The sequence below is a fragment of the Cetorhinus maximus genome, chromosome 3 (assembly GCF_964194155.1).
Source record: "Cetorhinus maximus chromosome 3, sCetMax3.hap1.1, whole genome shotgun sequence".
NCBI classification, from domain to species: domain Eukaryota; kingdom Metazoa; phylum Chordata; class Chondrichthyes; order Lamniformes; family Cetorhinidae; genus Cetorhinus; species Cetorhinus maximus.
The window spans coordinates 116,358,347-116,377,611 of NC_135881.1; the positions used below are offsets into that span (position 1 = coordinate 116,358,347).

The 19,265-nt window shown below is 39.7% G+C and overlaps 1 protein-coding gene across 2 annotated transcripts in view; it reads left to right on the forward strand.

Annotated features, from left to right (window-relative positions):
- Positions 1-19,265, forward strand: part of LOC144678860 (aryl hydrocarbon receptor-like) — a 214,277-nt gene that overhangs the window by 180,379 nt on the left and 14,633 nt on the right. For both annotated transcript variants that reach the window (XM_078538846.1, XM_078538847.1), the window contains 3 exons: positions 10,522-10,724; positions 14,785-14,894; positions 16,831-16,972. In XM_078538846.1, coding sequence (XP_078394972.1) covers positions 10,522-10,724; positions 14,785-14,894; positions 16,831-16,972 — 455 coding nt within the window. The remainder of the gene's footprint in view (positions 1-10,521; positions 10,725-14,784; positions 14,895-16,830; positions 16,973-19,265) is intronic.

The window sequence follows — 19,265 nt, forward strand, 5'->3', positions numbered from 1 at the left end:
GGGCTCACCCCATTGGCCAGCTCCAGCACGATTGACAGTTAGCACTCAGCCTCTAGCACCTGTAGGTCCACGGGGGGGAAGCCAGACCTTAACACATCTGTACGCTGGCCCATGCCAACGTGGTACTCACCCTTCCTGAGCACAGCAGGTCACTGAAGCGCTTACGGCATTGCACCCATGTGCGCCACACCACATGGCTGCCACCTCCTCCGGGAACCAAGGCGACTGGGCCTCTAACGGTTCCACGTCTCATGCGTTCGCCCTGAGGCCGATACAGAGGCCGCGGACCTCCTCCTCCCATCCCTGGGACAAAGATGTCCCTTCTGGCTGCCACCTCCTCCAGGAGGTCTGAGAGGCACTTATCAGAAAAGCAGAGGGCCGAGTGCCCACCCAACCTGCCCTCCTGCCTGCCGTGTCCAGCCGCACTTGGGACCCATCGCGAAGGGTCAGGAGACATGTTCTGTGGCAGCCTTCCAGGGGCTGCCTAGGCCACTTTTAAACCGGCCATCGGCTCGCCATTGGACCCCTGCCCCCGTTTGGCCTTCCCCAGCCAGTGCGGAGCCGCGTTTCATGCTGGGCAGACCTTAAGTGGTCCGCCATCATGAAATTGTGGACGGAGCCCAATCACCATCGGTGGTCCATTTTGCGGCCATTCCCGGGCCCGCCTGCTGTGCCCACCTGACGAGGGGAAAATCCTGCCCTTGGTCCTGTACCGAGTCTGAAAGTAAGAAACTTTGCCTATAGAATATTTGAGAATCGACTGTTTAAAATCACAAAGTATGTTTGGTCCAATGTTTGCTTTTATCTACAGATTTCTTTTGGGCCTATCTCAGCTCAGAGCACTAACTCAAAGGGCTGGAATTTGCCGAAAAATAGGAGTATATGAATGACAGTCCTTATGTACAAATTGGCTAGCAACTTGTGGTGAGGAAGAAATACCCCATGAATTGTGGACCGGCACAAGGTGCTGGATGGTTACGCCACTCAAGCATTAGTCTTGTGAAAATGGCAGCTCCCTGATGGTTTCATGAAGTTGCTGCATTTGCATGTTAATTGTCCATTCAACTTTCCACAGGAAATTGAGTCTAGTAATTAAAGTATAAGTAACTTTTTAATGATCTGATCATTTTAATGACTGCAAATCAAACCCTCTTGTGCAGAAAGTGAGCAATTAAAAGTGTGCGGTCTTGTTTCTTCAGTTAGTTAATTATTCTTTGAGATTTTTAAAGTGCAAATTTTAAATTCCTTTTATTTATTTTTCCCTTCTATCTCTTTTATTCCATCCCTCTTAATTCAATTTCTCTCTCAATCCAATCTTTATTTCCGTCTCTTTCTCTTTTTATACCAGATTTGACACAGAATTCATTCCCCTTAACTCAACATCCTTTATTTCCCAATCCTTAAATCTCATTGGTTAAGGAGATGCACTGTTGATAACGCCATTCACCAAGCAAAATCCCAGAATGCCCTGTTTCCCTTACTATGATCACCTCACACTTTCAGCACACTTCTGACACAAACATTTCGAGCTGAATGGTGCACTAAAATATCTAACTAAGTGGGCATGCAGCAAGATGCCTTGCTCCCGCAAATTCTGGCCTGATGTATTTATGGCTGAGTGGAAGGCTACTTTGACAAATGGGCACAGCAAAGCTTTATTTTGCAAAATGTAGATCATTTAATTTTAATTGTTCTGTTTAATTATTCATATGGGTGGGCTAGCCCCTGTAATCTTTTCCTTCCCCTAAGAGGCAGTACCTAATAATGTAGCCTTGTGCTGTTGGGCTTTGTTGAATCTCACAATCTGTTGTAAAATGCACCCTTCTGTATGACACACATTTACTTCTATCTGTTTATATACGTTATCCTACTTTCATCCACATTAAAATCCATCTGCCTTCACCCCAATCCACCTGCAGAATTAGTGCAAGTCTTTCTGAAGATAATCTTTTGTATGTCTTACCTGTTTACACCCCATTTATGATATTGTGAACAACAGGACTCATTATGAAATACCATTGGTTACTTTTTCCCAAGGCAACATGTTTTTCATTTACTACCACTGTTGTTTGGCCAATTGCCAATCCATATAGCCATATAATTATATTTATTCTGGGATTCTTAACTTTAATCTATCACAGGAATAATAACTTGCATTAGTATAGCACTTTTTCTGACCTTGGGACATTGCACAGCGCTGCAAGCTCCCAGAACAGCAAGAAATATATGGCCAGATAATCTATTTTAGGTATTGGTTGAGGGAGACACTTGGAGAGCATTCCTGTTCTACTTGAATCTTTTATGTTCTGCTGAGAGGACCCCAGTTTAAAGTCTCATCTGACATACGGTGCCTCCAACATTGCAGCACTACCTCAGTGCTGCACTAAAGTGTCAGCCTGGATAATGAGCTCAATTCTCTGGATTGGGGTTTAAACCTGTGAATCAAAGATCAGAGCGGTACCACTGAGTCAAAGCTGACACCTGTCATGAGAGAGATTGAATGCCTTTTTATTTGTAAAAATATAAACAAATATATATTTGTTTTTCTCTATTACATTCTTTCTTAACATCCGTATGTTAATGGAGTTTTAATTCTATTTATTATAACCACAGCTTTCTAAAATCCTCTTTTACGAAGACTGATATGAAAAACCCATTAATGCATCTGCCATATCCTCTCCAACTTTCTCCTTTTAAGACCCTACTTTAAAATCCACCTGTTTGATCAAGTTTTCAGCTACTCCAATCAGATATCTCCTTGACTTGACGTGCATTTCATGATTATGCATCTGGTTTGCCGTTCAGGATGGCTTCCTACATTAAAGGCACTATATAAATAAAAGCTGTTGGTGTGTGATTCCAAATTTATCGTAGTCCCATTGCAGCCTTAATAAGACTGCAAATTATGAATCTTAAAATATACTGAATATATCACATGTCTTATGCATCTCATACCAGATATTCTTCACCTTATTAATGCTGAAATGTCGAGACTTCGTGTACATTTGTCATACAATTCATCAAACATTTTACAAAATTTGGTTAATATGTGAATAACTTTGTTTTTTCGTCCTAACATCTTAATTTCCATTTGCTATGATGGAATTTAATATTTGCTCTATTCCTCCATCCTCCTCTTTGTATTTTTTTTACAGAATTGAAAAAGGTAATTTTTTTCCATCTGCTCCCTGTGATGGATTTATGGAACATGTTGAAGCTGTCACTGGTGTAGCACTGCCACAGGACATATTATTTCCCCACATTTCCAAATATCAAAACAACTAGTACTTGAATAGGTGGTCTTTCTTCATGGTCTGCGTCTAATCAACATCATCACAGTATCTCATGACTGCATCAAATCTCTTATAAACATTCTGCTCTAGCCCAACGCAAGCATAAGTTCTACTCAGTGACAGAATTTTTTTTTAATTCATTCATGGAATGTGGGCGTCGCTGGCAAGGCTAGCATTTGTTGCCCATTCCTAATTGCCCTTAAACTCAATGGCTTGTTTAAGAGGGCAGTTAAGAGTCAACCACTACTGTAGGCCTGGTGTCACACATAGGCCAGACCAGGTAAAGGACATAAGTGAACCAGATGTGTCTTTATGACAGTTGATGATCCCCATTACTAAGACTAGCTTTATATTCCAGATTTAATTATGAATTCAAATTCCACGAGCTGCCATGCTGGGATTTGAACCCAAATCCCCAGAGAATTCATCTGAGCCTCTGGATTACTAGCCCATTGACATGACCACTATACCGCCGTCTCCAAAAATGGTAGCTCATTTACTGAATTGAAGGAAGTACTTTTTCATGGTTCATAACTGTAAGTTTACCATCTGGTTGTCATGGATACTGTGGTTATTCTAACTACAGGAGCAGGTGAAAACTACAGTTCCAATGGTTCACTCTCAGCATTGCTGGAAATTCCCAGTAGTGAAGGCCCAGGTCAAATTCCTGACTCATACCTCAGACAGAAGAGCAGAATTCTGTAGAGAAAAGCTTGTTGCAGGCATTTCCAGCCTCAAATGATCAATGTTATCTGTTCATTTTTTTTAAAGAAGTGTTGTACATGTTATAAACATTATTTTTTAAAGTTGTATACTTTGTGACCTGCATAAAGAAGAAAAATAGTGGCTGATGAAATCTTTTGAGCAATTTGGCTAATTCTGTGGAAGTTGCTAGTTAGTAAATAGTAGCTCTCTGTATAAAATTGAGGGGTTTTATTGCTTGAAAAACAGAATACTGTGGATGCTGGAAACCTGAAATAAAAACAGAAACTGCTGGAAATACTCAAGTCAGGCAATATTTGTGGAGAGAAACAGAGTTAACATTCCAGGTCTATGACCTTTCATCAGAACTGGAAGAAGTTTTAAACTTTAATAGATTTTGAGAAAGGGGTAGGTGGGGCAAGGATAAAAGGAAGGTCCATGATAGGGCAGAAATAGGAGAGATTGAATACCAAGAGTTAATCTTCCATGGCCAAAGCGAATAGTGATGGAGCAAGGAAAGAAGCAAAGAAACAAAAGATGTGCCTAGAGCAGGTGTGCTGCCGACTGAAAGCAAGAATAGAAGAAAAAATGAAATGAGCATAAAAAGGGAACAAAATGGAGGCAGAGATTAAGATCTAAAATTGCCCAGCTTGATGTTGAATCCTGAAGGCTATAAAGTGCTTAGTAAAAATTACGCTTGTTCCTCAAGCTTGCGTTGAGCTTCACTGGAACAGTGCAGTAGGCTGAGGACAGAGATGTCAGTGTGAGGGCAAGTTGGAGAATTAATATCACAGGCCACTGGAAGCTTAGGGTCATGCTTGTGGACTGAAAGGAGGTGTTCCTCAGAGCAGTCATCAATCTGCGTTTGGTCTCCCCAGTGTAGAGGTTTTATTGGTTGTTTTTCTCTTGTTTATGTTGGTATGTTTTGTTACTTATGATTTGTTGGTTACAATAATTAGTTATTTTAGCAGCGTAAGTGTGGTGGCTTTGAAAGGTTTGATACTATGATCCCTCAATAGATGCTAAGCTTTCATGTAGATAATTGATCTATGTCCAGTAGCATTCCTATTTTGCTGCTGTATGACATAGTTGTCAAGTTTTGGGCATTTTTTAAAAAAGTATATGCCTCACTGGCATTGGACTTAGGTGGCATTTGTGCACCAATTAGCAATATTGCCACATCAGCCACTGTTGTTGGTCAACTTTTTGTTTCATATAGCATTTAATGACTGAAAAGTAATGACAATTTCTAATCTAGCAGCTTTCCTTTTCTATAGCAATTTGAATGATCTATATCTTGTTACGATCTCTGTAGAGACTAATAACTTTTACAAAGAGATTTGAACTTCCTGTTACTAGCTGAAAGAATGAAACAACAAGATTTCATGTTTCAAAACTTTTACTGTAACAAATGACTAACAAACACTTTTGACTAAATACTATTTTCTTTTGTAGGCAATTTATACTTTAAACTGCAGAAAGTGAAATTCCCCTTTTATACTTATCAATCTCACTCTCCATGGAATTACAGTCCTTTTAGAACACAGTCCACAGTTGCTTCCAGCTTCCAATGGGTCCCCATATTCCCATTGCGTTGAGTAGTAACTTCAAGTGACCATCTCCAGGCACTTTCCTCAATTTTAGGAGAGTTTATTAAATCCACCACCAGTAGTACAATCTGTTCCAATGGTGGTTCTTCCCCAGGCCATGCCAGGATGAATATCCTGAAATCCTTACATAGCTGCAGGTTCATCTGTTCAACTAGAAACTGTCTCCCGCCTGCATCCGTCTGTGGTAGTTCGTAAAGCCAAGCAGCCTCTTCTCTCTCTCCGACCACCCAGAATTGCTTGCCTGTCTGTGATATTCATTAATTTGTAGGGAATCTAGTAACCTGATCTTTTAAAAATGGCTTCCTCTGCCCTCTTCCCCATGGCAATGTGGAACACATTAACTTGTATCTAGTTAGAAATGCTAAATAGCTATACTTTACATCAAGTCCCTTTCATCTTAGAAGTAAAAGGACAGTTTATAACACAGCCGTTTACACCCTGGTACCTTCAACAGCTTTTTGGAACTTGCGGAGTCGCAGAGTCTACTCATTGTAAACCTAGAGTCTGCTACCATTGTCTCCAAGCATAAATACCTTGCACCTACTTCTCACTAAAACAATCTAAGCCATCCTTTGATCTCTAACAATCAAACCACCCAGGCTTACGGTCGAGCAGACTACAGAACAATTCACATGACCCCCTTCATTTATCCTTAATAAAGCGACAGTCCCAAAATATAATAATCTTACCTGTAATAATCTCCAAAAAGCTAATATTAATTTCAGTGAGAGCTATCTGAAGCTCTAACTTGAGCAATCTCCAAAGGACTAGTAACCATATGGTATTGACATAGGTCACTACAGAGGTATACAGCTGTCCAGCAATAGCAGTACATTTTTGGATTTGTTGCAGCTACATTCCCACCCAATGTATTTGTTGCAGAATGGCCTAAAAGTTCCAGTGTCTGAGTAATGTAACACAGGTGCAAAAAAAAAAGTTCCTGCATCTCAACCACAAAATGACTTGAATAATAATTCAACTGTTGGAATGTGCTATCTTTAAGTATTGCATGTACTGCACAGGTAGAGCTCTTTTCTTGGATACATTAACAATTGGTATCATATTTAAAATGAATGAGTTTTGTTCTAAGAAATAAATATAGACTGGGATGGGAATAGTACAAAGGGACAAGAGGGGCGAGAGTTGCTGGAATGTGTTTGAATAATTTTCTACAGCAGTATGTTTCCAATCCATCAAGAGGATATGTTGTTTTGGACCTGGTTCTGGGGAATGAGTTGGCCCAAGTGGATCAGATGTCAGTGAGAGAGCCTCTAGGGGACAGTGATCATTGTATCATAAAGTTTAGGTTAATCATGGAGAAGGGCAGGGAACAATCCAGAGCAGGGATAATTAATTAGGGAAAAGCCAACTTCGATGGGATGAGAATGCATCTGAATCGAGTGAGTTGGAATCAAATGTTAGCAGAAAAGACGATGGCTGAACAATTGGCCAGCTTCAAAGAAAAAGTATTGCAGGCATTGTCAAGGTATATTCCCTTGAAGGGCAAAGGCAGTACATATAAACCCAGAGTGCCCTGGATGACGAGAGAGATAGAGGTAGAGATGAAAAGGAAGAAGTGTGCGAACGACAGATATCAGATAGAAAATACAGTGGAGAATTAGGCTTTATAGAAGGACTAGAGGGGAAGTGAGGAAACTAATAAGAAAAGCAAGGAGAGAGCATGAGAAGATGCTGGCAGTGAACATAAAAGGGAATCCCAAGGTCTTTTATATAAGCATGTAAATAATAAAAGGTGGTAAAAGAAAGAGGCCAATTAGGGACAAAAAAGAGGACTTGCATATGGAGGCAGAAGCAATAGCGGAGGTTTGGACGAGTATTTTACATCTCATAGAGGTATACAGCACAGAAACAGGCCTTCTGGCCCATTGTGTCCATGTCGGCCATCAAGCACCTATCTATTCTAATCCCATTTTCCAGCACTTCGCCTGTAGCCCTGTATGCTATGACATTTCAAGTGCTCATTTAAATACTACTTAAATGTTGTGAGGGTTCCTGCCTCTACCACTCACTCAGGCAGTGTATTCCAGATACCAGCCACCCTCTGGGTGAATTTTTTTTTCCTCAAATCCCTCTAAACCTCCTGCCCCTTACCTTAAATCTATGCCCCCTGGTTATTAACACCTCCGCTAAGAGGAAAAGTTTCTTCCTATCTATGCCCCTCATAATTTTGTATACCTCTATTAGGTCTCCCCCTTAGCCTACTCTGCTCTAAGGAAAACAACCCTAGCCTATCCAGTCTCTCTTCATTGCTGCAACGCTCCAGCCCTGGCAACATCTTGGTGAAACTCCTCTGCACCCTCTCCAGTTCAATATAATCCTCCCTATAGTGTGGCAACCAGAACTGCGCACACTACTCCAGCTGTGGCCCAACTAGCGTTCTATGCAGCTCCAACATAACTTCCCTGTTCTTATATCCAAGCCTCAGCTAATAAAGGCAAGTATCTCATATGCCTTCTTAACCACCTTATCTACCTGTGCTGCTGCCTTCAGGGATCTATGGACATGTACACCAAGGTCCCTCTGATCCTTTGTACTTCCTAGGGCCCTACCATTCAGTTGTATTCCCTTGCTGTGTTAGTCCTCCCAAAATGCATTACCTCACACTTGTCAGGATTAAATTCCATTTGCCACTGCTCTGCCCATCTTATCAGCCCATCTATATCGTCCTGTAATCTAAGGCTATCCTCCTCACTATTTACAACACCATCAATTTTCATGTCATCTGCGAACTTACTGATCATACCTCCTATATTGTAAAGGAAGAGGATGCTACCCAGGCCAAGGTGAGAGAGGAGGTAACTGATACACTAGAAGAGCTTACAATCAAGAGGAAGGTGTTGTTGGAAAGGCTATCTTTATTTAATATAGACAAGGTATCAGGACCGGATGAGATGCATCCAAGGGCATTGAGGGAAGTGAAAGTGGAAATAGTAGAAGCACTAGTGATAATCTTCCAGTCTTCCTTCGACACAGGAGAGGTGCCAGAGGACTCGAGAAACCCTTGTTCAAAAAGTGGTGCAAAGATGAAGCTGGCAACTACAGACCAGTCAGTTTGATCTCAGTGGTAGGGAAACTTCTGGAAACTTTAGTATGGGATAAAATCAATAATCACTTAGACAAGTGCAGAATAATTTAGGAAAGCCAGCATGGAATCATTATGGGGAAATCATGTTTAACTAATTTGCTGGAGTTTTTTGAGTAGGTAACAGAAAAGGTTGATGAGGGAAATGCTGTTGATGCAGTGTATATGGATTTTCAAAAAGCATTTGATACAGTGCCACACAACAGACTTGTTAGAAAAATCCTAGGTCATTCAATAAAAGGGAAAATAGGCACTTGGATAAGAAATTGGCTGAGTGACAGGAAACAGAGAGTAGTGATAAACGGTTGTTTTTCAGATTGTAGGAAGTTTCATAGTCGAGTTTCCCAGGGATCAGTGTTGGGACCCTTGCTCTTCCTGTTATATATTAATGACCTAGACTGTGGTGTGCAGGGCATGAATTTAAAATTTGCAGGTAATATGAAGATTGGAAATGTTGTCAACTGTGATGGGGATTGTCTTGACCTTCAGAAGGACATAGACATATTGGTGAATTGGACAGACAAATAGCAGATGAGGTTCAATGCAGAGAAGTGTCAGGTGATTCATTTTGGCAGAAAAAATATGGTAAGACAGTCTAAAATAAAGGGAGAGCCTCTATAGGGTGTGCTGGAACAGAGGGACCTCAGTGTCTTTGTGCATAGGCCATTGAAGATGGCAGGGCATGTTGAGAGAGCAGTTAATAAAGCATATAGCATCTTATGCTTTATTAATAGGGGCATTGAGTACAAGAGTAAGGAGGTTATGTTGAACTTATATAATACACTGGGCCTCATCTGGAGCACTGGGTCCAGTTCTGGGCACCATACTTGAAAAAGGATATGAAGGCTTTGGAGAAGTACAGAGGAGATTCACAAGAATGATTCCAGCGATAATGAACTGTAGTTATGAGGATAGATTAGCGAGGTTGGGACTCCTTTCCTTGGAGAAAAGAAGGCTGACAGGAGATTTAATAGAGGTATTCAAGATCCCGAGGGGTATGAACAGGGTAAATAGTGAGAAACTGTTCCCACTAGAGGGCATAGATTCAAAGTAATTGGCAAAAGGAGTATATGTGATGTAAGGAAATTTTTTTCACCCAGAGGGTGGTTGGAGTCTGGAACAAACTACCTGAAAGGATGGTGGAGGCAGGTTCGATCGAGGTGTTCAAAAGGGTATTGGATTTCTACCTGAAGAGAGAGAATGTGCAACGTTATGGTGATAAGGCAGGGGATGGGACTAAGTGGAATGTTCTTTCAAAGAGCCAGTGCAAACTTGATGGGGCAAATGGCCTCCTTCTGCATTGTAAAGACACTGTGAAGAAGATAATGTGATACGGTGATTAGTGCTTTATTGGAACAAAGTGTTCAGATCTTTGTGTAGCTCTACTTTCTTATGTGCAATGTTGCAATTTTTCTGTTAAAAGTGTTTGCAGCTGTTGTAGGATTGAAAATATATAAATATTTTGAAATCTATAAAAGACTTCACTAATTGAGATTAATTTTGGTGCTGGCAAATTTGAGCCAATAATTATTGAGGTTCTCTGATCCCGCCACCATAAGCAATGGCATCACTTAAAGAAATTAATTCTTCAGTTAAAATTACATATTGAAACCATTTTACTAATTCATAGTTTATAATGCACTGCCCTTTACACTAACCTTTACATAGACTGACCTGCTATTGAATACTAACACATGTTCTGGTCCTGCACTTTGGGTTCTTAAGTTTCTAATACACTTTCATCAGTTACAACCAGAATTATCCAAAACATATTAAAGTTGTAATAACCAATTTCTAAATGTGTTCTTTCAAGGCCATGAATTTCCAAGGCAGACTCAAGTTTCTTTATGAGCAGAACATGAAGGGAAAAGATGGCTCATGTATCCCTCCACAGTTGGCTTTGTTTGCAATAGCAACGCCACTGCAACCTCCGTCCATCTTGGAGATCCGAACCAAAAATTTCATTTTCAGAACTAAGCACAAGCTAGACTTCACACCAATGGGCTGCGATGCTAAGTGAGTGATATTATTTACTTAAAAATTAGGAAGGTTTTATTTGATATAAAACTATATTAGCAACTATTGAAATTTAGAAACCTCCTTAGGCAAGTTAAATAAATGGCAGATATGACTCAATATGCAAAGTGCTCACAAGGCCCAGGCAACTTGAGGCTTGTCCATTGTAATAACGGCAGAAAAAGGCCTTGTGTAGTCATTAAATACCGCTAAAGGTTCAGTGTGGGGCAGATAAAGGGAAAGCAAAGTGTTGCTAGGTTGCAACAGTGATACAGATTACAAAGGTTATTTATCCATCTAGAAAGACACCACATCCAGATATTAAGTAATTTCACTTTCCTGTTTTACAGTCAGTGTGTGACGAGAGTGCAAAATTAAATGCATAGTACTTGGGTTATGCAAGTTTATGGTTCATTCACATTTACAATGTTAACTCTCAGTACTACGAGTTATCAGCTTAGATTTTTGTGCTTAAGTCCTTGAAGTTGGATTTGAGCCCACAAAGATTCAGAGACAGGAGTGCTACCAACTGTGCCATAGCTGGCACAACAAGGAACAAGTAAATGCATAGACTAGATGTAAAAAGATTCATGGGTTGCACGGTCACAATTTCCCAATATGCAACCAGATAATAATGCTGAGAAATCAGTGATTTTCTGCCTATAAACGATGTAAGATCGCTGGTTGCACATCTATAAATTTCTGGATGTGTACACCTCTAAGCATTCACAGGACTACTGGAATATAGAATCAACCCCGTTTGTCCATTTTTGGTCTTTAAAGCAAGCAGTTGATATTGATGTTCTAGAAAGGTTGCAGAAAGTAACAAAGATGATGTTTTAATATGGATCCGTTAGTTAAGAAGAAAGGCTTAGAGAGAGCTATTCATTTAGCCCAGGCTATGGCTGATTAGATATAATTGGGGGTTTCATAATGATAAAAGAATTGGATGTAGTATTTTTAAAAGAACTATTCAAAATAAATAATAGTGGCCAAAGAGAACCATGTAGGAAAAATGTCAAGTTAAAATCAGGCAGTATTTGATTTCTCAGAGAGTGCTTTGGAGCAGAATGTCACACAAATGTGTACACAGTAGTCCTTCTTGAAAAGGATTTGATAAATTCCTGAAATTGGCGTTGTGCGGCTCAGTTAAATTCATCCAGTGATGAGCATAATCAATCTCCTGGAGTGCAACCAAAGCCAACAAAAACAAAATAACTGATCATTCATTTCATTGTATGCAGAATCCTGCTGTGCACAAAAGGGTTGTTGTGTTTCCCCACCTAAATAGACTTATAGACTCATAGATGTTTACAGCACAGAAGGAGGCCATTTGGCCCATCGTGTCCGTGCCGGCCAACAAAGATCTGATTACACTAATCAAGTTTTCCAACGCTTGGCCCATAGCCCTGGAGGCCATGGCAACACAAGTGAATATCTAAATACTACTTAAATGTTACGAGAGTTTCTGACTCAACCACCCTTTCAGGCAGAGAGTTCCAGGCTCCCACCACCCTCTCGGTGAAAAAATTTCTCCTCAACTCACCTCTTAGCCTTCTATCTCTTACCTTAAATCTATGCTCCCTGGTTATTGACCCTTCCACTAATGGAAAAAGTGCCTTCCTATCCACCGTATCTAGGCCCCACATAATCTTATACAGCTCTATCTTGCCCCCTCCCAACTTTCGCTGTTCCAAGGAAAACAACCCCAATCTTTCCTCATAGCTCAGACCCTCCAGCCCAAGCAGCATCACTGTAAATTAAAATAATTAATTACATGCGAAATGTCTGAGCCATTTCGGAGGAGTAATAAAGTGTGATATAATTTCAAATTCTTTCTCTTCACCATATATTCTTCCACACACTTCTTCCATCCTTCTTTTTGTCTTTCACTTTTTCTATTTCATTTTTCTCTTTTCTCGCACTTTTGTTTTCCTGTATATGTGATTCTTCTTTTTTTTTTTCTGAAGCAATGGAATTATCTTGCAATTTTAAATCATCCTCTCCCCAGGATCTCAGAAGTCTGGAACTTTTAACAATCTGTCCTTCCGCTGCCATCCTTCAGACTTTTAGAACCCTAACTGGACATTTAATAAATTCTGCTTCCAGATTTTTAACTTGCCTTCCCTCTTACGCCAGCACCAAGTTTCCATCTGTTCAACGTCTTCCAATCAAGCTTCCAGCCTTCCCTTAGCACCGAGAATATGCTGGTCAAAGTTACTAGTACTGTGTGACTGTAACCATGGTTGTATGCCCCTCCTTGACCTTTCACTGCCTTTAATGCAGTTAACTCCTTCACCCTTCTTAAGCGCCCATGGCTCTGTTATTATCTATTAGTTCCATGCCTACTTGTTCCCTCTTTTTTTCTACTTCCTCCTTTGAAGAGGAGTTTACCCTTCGGTTATCACTGGCATGGAAGCAACTTCCAAATATATGCTGACAACCCTATTGTACTTCTCCACTTCCTCTGATCTCTGTGCTTTCAGGTTGGCTGCCTGGCATTAGATCTCGGATGATATAAAATTCCTATAACTAAGCATCGGGAAAACCAGAGCTAAAAACAAAAATAAAAACAAAAAACTGCAGATGCTGGAAATCCAAAACAAAAACAGAAATACCTGGAAAAACTCAGCAGGTCTGGCAGCATCGGCGGAGAAGAACAAAGTTGACATTTCGAGTCCTCATGACCCTTCAACAGATCTGTTCTTCTCTGCCGATGCTGCCAGACCTGCTGAGTTTTTCCAGGTATTTCTGCTTTTGTTTTGGAAAACCAGAGCCTTCATTTCTTGGACTCTACTCCTTTGTCATTGACCCTCCATCCTCTCCCTGTCCACTCCAGGCACCATCACCCTATCATGCAGTGCATCCTTATTTACCTGTATGGGTTCCTTTTCTCTCAACATGTTGAAATTAAACTCTTTATTCTCAATTTCAAATCTCTCCATGGCAATACCTTAAGCAACCTTATATCTCCTCCTATACTCCTCAACTATATCCCCCACCTCTCTATCCCCTCCCACCACCCCTGTGGCACATCTACCCCCTAGAACCTTGAGCCATTTTTGCCTTACTCTATTGAAACATCTATCCTATCTAAATCCTTTCACTTCTCTGAAAAGCTTTTTCAGCAAGTTTTATTTCGGTGATTTTAATTTTCCTGCTGTAGCTCAACATCTATCCTTTTTTATGTCTCCCTCTCGGGCACCTTGGGGAGCTTTTCTGCGTTAAACGTGTAATATAAATTGCTATTGTTGCCATTTTCCTGTAATTGGAATAGCCAACTGCCTTTAAATAAACAAATAGTTATGACACAGGTTATTTATAACATTTCCCAATTGCATTATGGCATAATGAAGTACATTTCCTTAATCTTCAATCTTTGCAAGGAGACAGATGTTGGAAGAGAAATTCATTTCAAAAATATGGTGGAATGTCTGTAGTATAACGGTTAAAAGTATCATATGCTATCAAACACCTATTCAACATTTTTTGTTAAATTTCAAGATTGCTTAATATTCTCCATGTTTCCTCACTGAAGGAGCCAGTGAAATTTGAAGGGGGTACATGGCTCTCTTTCATTAATAGAAATATATTGCAACAGGTTCTAACGCGGTTATTCTGTTTATTCCATTTAATTGTTAAATTTCCTGTTTCATTTAAATTTGCAACCCATGTTGTTTAAATCTGTTCTTGCCTTTCACAGCAGAGCATACCACGAAATGAGACTGGTTGTTAAGTATGAGTTATTATACTGAGTGTGGAACTGTTTGAATTTAATTTATGGTGGTTTTATTCCATTTGAGTTGTTCCCTCACATACAATAAATGCATATTTCTCATGTTGGAAAATTTCTGTTTCTGGCATGGCGTTTTTAGTCACATAGTGATATTTTACAAATGTATAATCTATTGGCATAGCATTAAGTTCATCTGTTTGAATCCTGAAGGAAAAATCCTTTTATATTTAATATAATTTCATTTAAAAAGTCTATACAATTTTGTTCTTGCAAACCTGGCTGACAAGTGTGCTTAAAAAAAATCACTGCTTTGTTTTCCTGCAGAGGGAAGCTAATCCTAGGTTACACCGAGGCTGAATTATGTATGCGAGGAAGTGGCTATCAATTTATTCATGCAGCTGACATGATGTATTGTGCAGAAAACCATGTCCGAAGTAAGCACAGCTTTCCATTTCATGCCAATGCAGCTTTTTGTTTTCATCTGGAAAAAAGCACCAATTTGTCTAGTCAACACAGATTGGAGTTCAATAATCCTTGCATAGTAAACTTTTACTGTTCATAGGTGAATTTTATCCCTATTATTATGTATTCAGTAAACTATCCTGTTAACTCTACCAAAATATCAGTTATGCACTCGGTATAGAATTATAGTTAGTTAATGCTACCTGTGACAATGCTGCAACTATTTCTCTTCTACCCCTTGCCTCCATTTAATGTTCCCCTTAAAAAGACATTGAGAAATCATCTCCATAGTTCAATTCCTATTGTAAGATGAGGTTTTGTCATAATAATCAACACTACAGAATTGTAAAAACATTGAGGCTCCGGAAGTTCAGAAATTCATTCTTTTATGAAAGAGATTTTTCACTTCATGGGTTAATAGGTTCCACAAAGTGTAAAATCACATTTGGTGCTTGAAAAGCATCGGACATGAGCAAGGCATGTTAAGAGAGCAATAGTCAATGTATAGAAAATCATTTCTTTGTCCAATATTGAAATGAATAAAAATAAAAATAGCTGGAAAAACTCAGCCGGTCTGACAGCATCTGCAGAGAGGAATACAGTTGACGTTTCAAGTCCGTATGACTCTTCATCAGAACTGAGGAAGTGTAGAAATGAGGTGAAATAAAAGCTGGTTGAGGGGGGAGGACAGGTAGAGCTGGATAGAGGGCCAGTAATAGGTGGAGGCAAAGAAGAGATTGCCAAAGATGTCATAGACAAAAGAACAAAGGGGTGTTGATGGTGGTGATATTAGCTAAGGAATGTGCTAATGGTGACATTAAGGGTAGAAAGCAGGGCGAGCGAGGGACAGATAGCCCTAGTGGGGGTGGGGTGGGGGTGAAGGGATCAAAATAGGCTAAAAGGTGGAGATGAAACAATGGATGGAAATACATTTAAAAATAATGGAAATAGGTGGGAAAAGAAAAATATATTGAAAAAATATAAATTATTGGAAAAGGGGGTATCGGAAAGGGGGTGGGGATGGAGGAGAGAGTTCATGATCTGAAGTTGTTGAACTCAATGTTAAGCCTGGCAGGCAGTAAAGTGCCTAGTCAGAAGATGAGGTGCTGTTCCTCCAGTTTGCATTGAGCTTCACTGGAACATTACAGCAGGCCAAGAACGGACATGTGGGCATGAGAGCAGGGTGGAGTGTTGAAATGGCAAGCGACAGGAAGGTCTGGGTCATGCTTGCGGACAGACCGAAGGTGTTCCACAAAGCGGAAATTGAAATGAATACATTAGATTACACAAATTAAGTATCTTGATGATGTGATAGTTTACTTTTGAGCTGTTTTTTGTACATGCTGTTTGTGCCAGATGTATGCCATCTGAAGAACAGATTTGCCAGTGACTAATAATAATTTAGCATACTCTAAACTTGTTTTTAGTACTATTATAGTGCCACCAGCTGAGGTCATCTCCTTACCAAATGTGAATACTTTTCTAAAGTGGCTATAGATAATACCTAAAAGTGAATGATTTCCTTAGCAAATTTTAACTCATTAAAATTGACTGCTTATGTAAATATACTCAACTAACTTGAGATGAACTATAAATTTAGTTATCAGAATTAAATAGGCAGTAGTTTTTAATTTACTTGATATTGACAGACAATGAAGGAAAAGAGTGCACGTTATTATAGGGAAGCCATATTGTTAACTTATTGGGTGGAAAAGTGTGGCAGTTCTGTTTTTTACTTTGTGCTAAATGGCATGTTACAATTTTACTGGTGGTTGACTTACCACCTCAAATTTCTGCAATGCATGTTAAGTAGCCAGATTAATTACTAAAGCACAATTTAAGCGCAAAGAGGCGAGTAAGGCTGATCATTCAGTAACATTTCTTTCCCCTCTGATTTCTACATTTTAGTGATGAAGACAGGCGAAAGTGGAATGACTGTTTTCAGGCTTTTGACCAAACAAAATGGGTGGGCTTGGGTACAAGCAAATGCACGATTGGGATACAAGAATGGGAAGCCGGATTATATTATAGCTACACAAAGACCCCTTACGTAAGTAATGACAGATATTCACATGGAAGCCCAGCAGTATGTTGAGCTTTTGATGACTTATGCAAATTAACAAATGAGGCTTCATTGTAACTTTCTGACCTTTTTTCCAAGTGGTGGGAAACCTATCTAAATGCACTTGCAACTTGTGTTTAATTTTAGTCTGATCTGATGCTGATCATTATAGTTTATCTTCCATGTGCAATATCATCCAGTAAGGAAATCATCTAGAAAACCATCCCTTTAATAACTGCACCATGTATGCCAAACATTTGATCTTCCCTCTCTTTTTGTAACTAAATAGTTGATCTAGGCCATTTTTTTTCCCTATCATAATTCTCTGTTCTCTTACATTTTTCTTAATGTATTTTGCTGTTTTTAGTTGGTTGGTATGCCTCAATAGGTTTTCTTTTTTATTCATTCATGGGATGTAGGAATCTCTGGCCAGCATTTATTGCTAATCCCTAATTGCCCTGGTTCAGAGAGCATTTAAGAGCCAACCATATTGCTGTGGCTCTGGAGTCACATGTAGGCCAGACCAGGTAAGGACGGTAGATTTCCTTCCCTAAAGGACATTAGCGAACCAGATGGGTTTTTACAACAATCGACAATGGTTTCATGGTCATCATCAGACTTTTAATTCCAGATTTTTTTATTTAATTCAAATTCAACCATCCCACCATGGCGGGATTCGAACCCAGGTCCCCAGAGTATTACCCAAGGTGTCTGGGTTACTAGTCCAGCAACAATACCACTACACCACTTCCCTAAATTCTAAAACCATTTCTGCATTCAAAGATGGGATTTACTTTTAGATTATATTTTGTCAATATCAAGGTTAGGAAAGCTGGTGCTGATAGCATTCTTGCATCCCAGGTACCCAGACTCAGCACCAAGTGCTTTTGGGTGAGGTGTAACACAGTCAGCTACACAGTAAAACTTAATTTTATTCTGTCCTAATTTCTACCTCAACAGGGTTATATTCTTAATTTCTCTCAATGGCTGAATACGATTACTACATTAGGGACATTTTTGTTTTCTGGAGATGCCCATAAGAAATTGAGTAAAACTACCCAGAATCAGTTCACGTAAGACTTTTTCAGCCTAAAAAAACAAGTAAGACTTTTATCTCATCAATGCGGTATAGATTCAAACCTGGACCCTCCTGAATTCCTCCGAAGTTGTTTTCATTTTAATTGATATCATTGATACCTGGTTAACTCCTGGAGTACTTTTTAAAAATAGTAGCCATAGAGATTAGTCTTGACAGATGACATATAATAGAGAAGGAATTCCCAATGGTTCTGCACCTGTATCTATGACCAGAAATAAGGCATCACAAGACATTTGGAGCTTCTGTATCCTGATGCAACGTTGGTTGTAAATCTGTTAAGTGGTTGGGCTCTGGCTGAATAATCAGAAGATCTTGGCCATTGATTTATGCTTCTGCCTTTAACACCAGGATTTTGGTTAATTCATTTGAATGAATGGATAATCATGGGTTGGTAATCACAGAAGCAGGAAATATTGGCCTTTGTCTTTACCAAGTATAACCTTTTGACGTAACTGAAGCACCCACCTCTCTGATTTATCTTTGCTACAGATTGAGCAGTTTCTCTCGTTAAATTTTTTGCTCTCCATGCAAGAGCAAGAACCCCTTTAGGGATTTCTTGAATTTTTTTTTCAGAACCTTGGTGTCAGCCAGCAAGAGCTTGTGAATGCTTCTGGCTTTGTTACAATGCCCACCAGAGCAAATACTCCAGTTATAGCTTCAGCCCAGTTGCTAGTAAACTACTTGATATTCCTCTAAACTCTGTTGGCAGAAGCCTGAGCAACGTCTTCACCTATAGCTACGTCATCTGAGTTCCATGGTTATTTCCTTAGCTCTGATTGGATCACTTTAATTCCTCAAAGGAAAAGAGAGTAACTGAAGATTTCCTGAAGCAATAGTGGTTTTTCCTTGAATTTCTTTGCTGAAACTTTGTTGCATGCTTCATTTGATTAATGTGATGCACATAACTAACTTCTGACTTTTGAGCACTGCAGTATTTACCAGGAAGGTTTCTGTATTAGAGCTGCTTTAAGTGTCTGCTGATCAGGCTTTCCCAGAGCACCATGGTCTTTTGGAAACTATTTTGCATGCTGCTCCATTCCCTTGACACCAAATACTAGGAGAGGTAGTGGCATTGTGGTGTTGTCACTGGACTGGTATTCCAGACACCCAGGGTCATCTCTGGGGATCCGAGTTTGAATCCCACCATTTGAAATTTGAATTCAATAAAAATCTGGAATTACA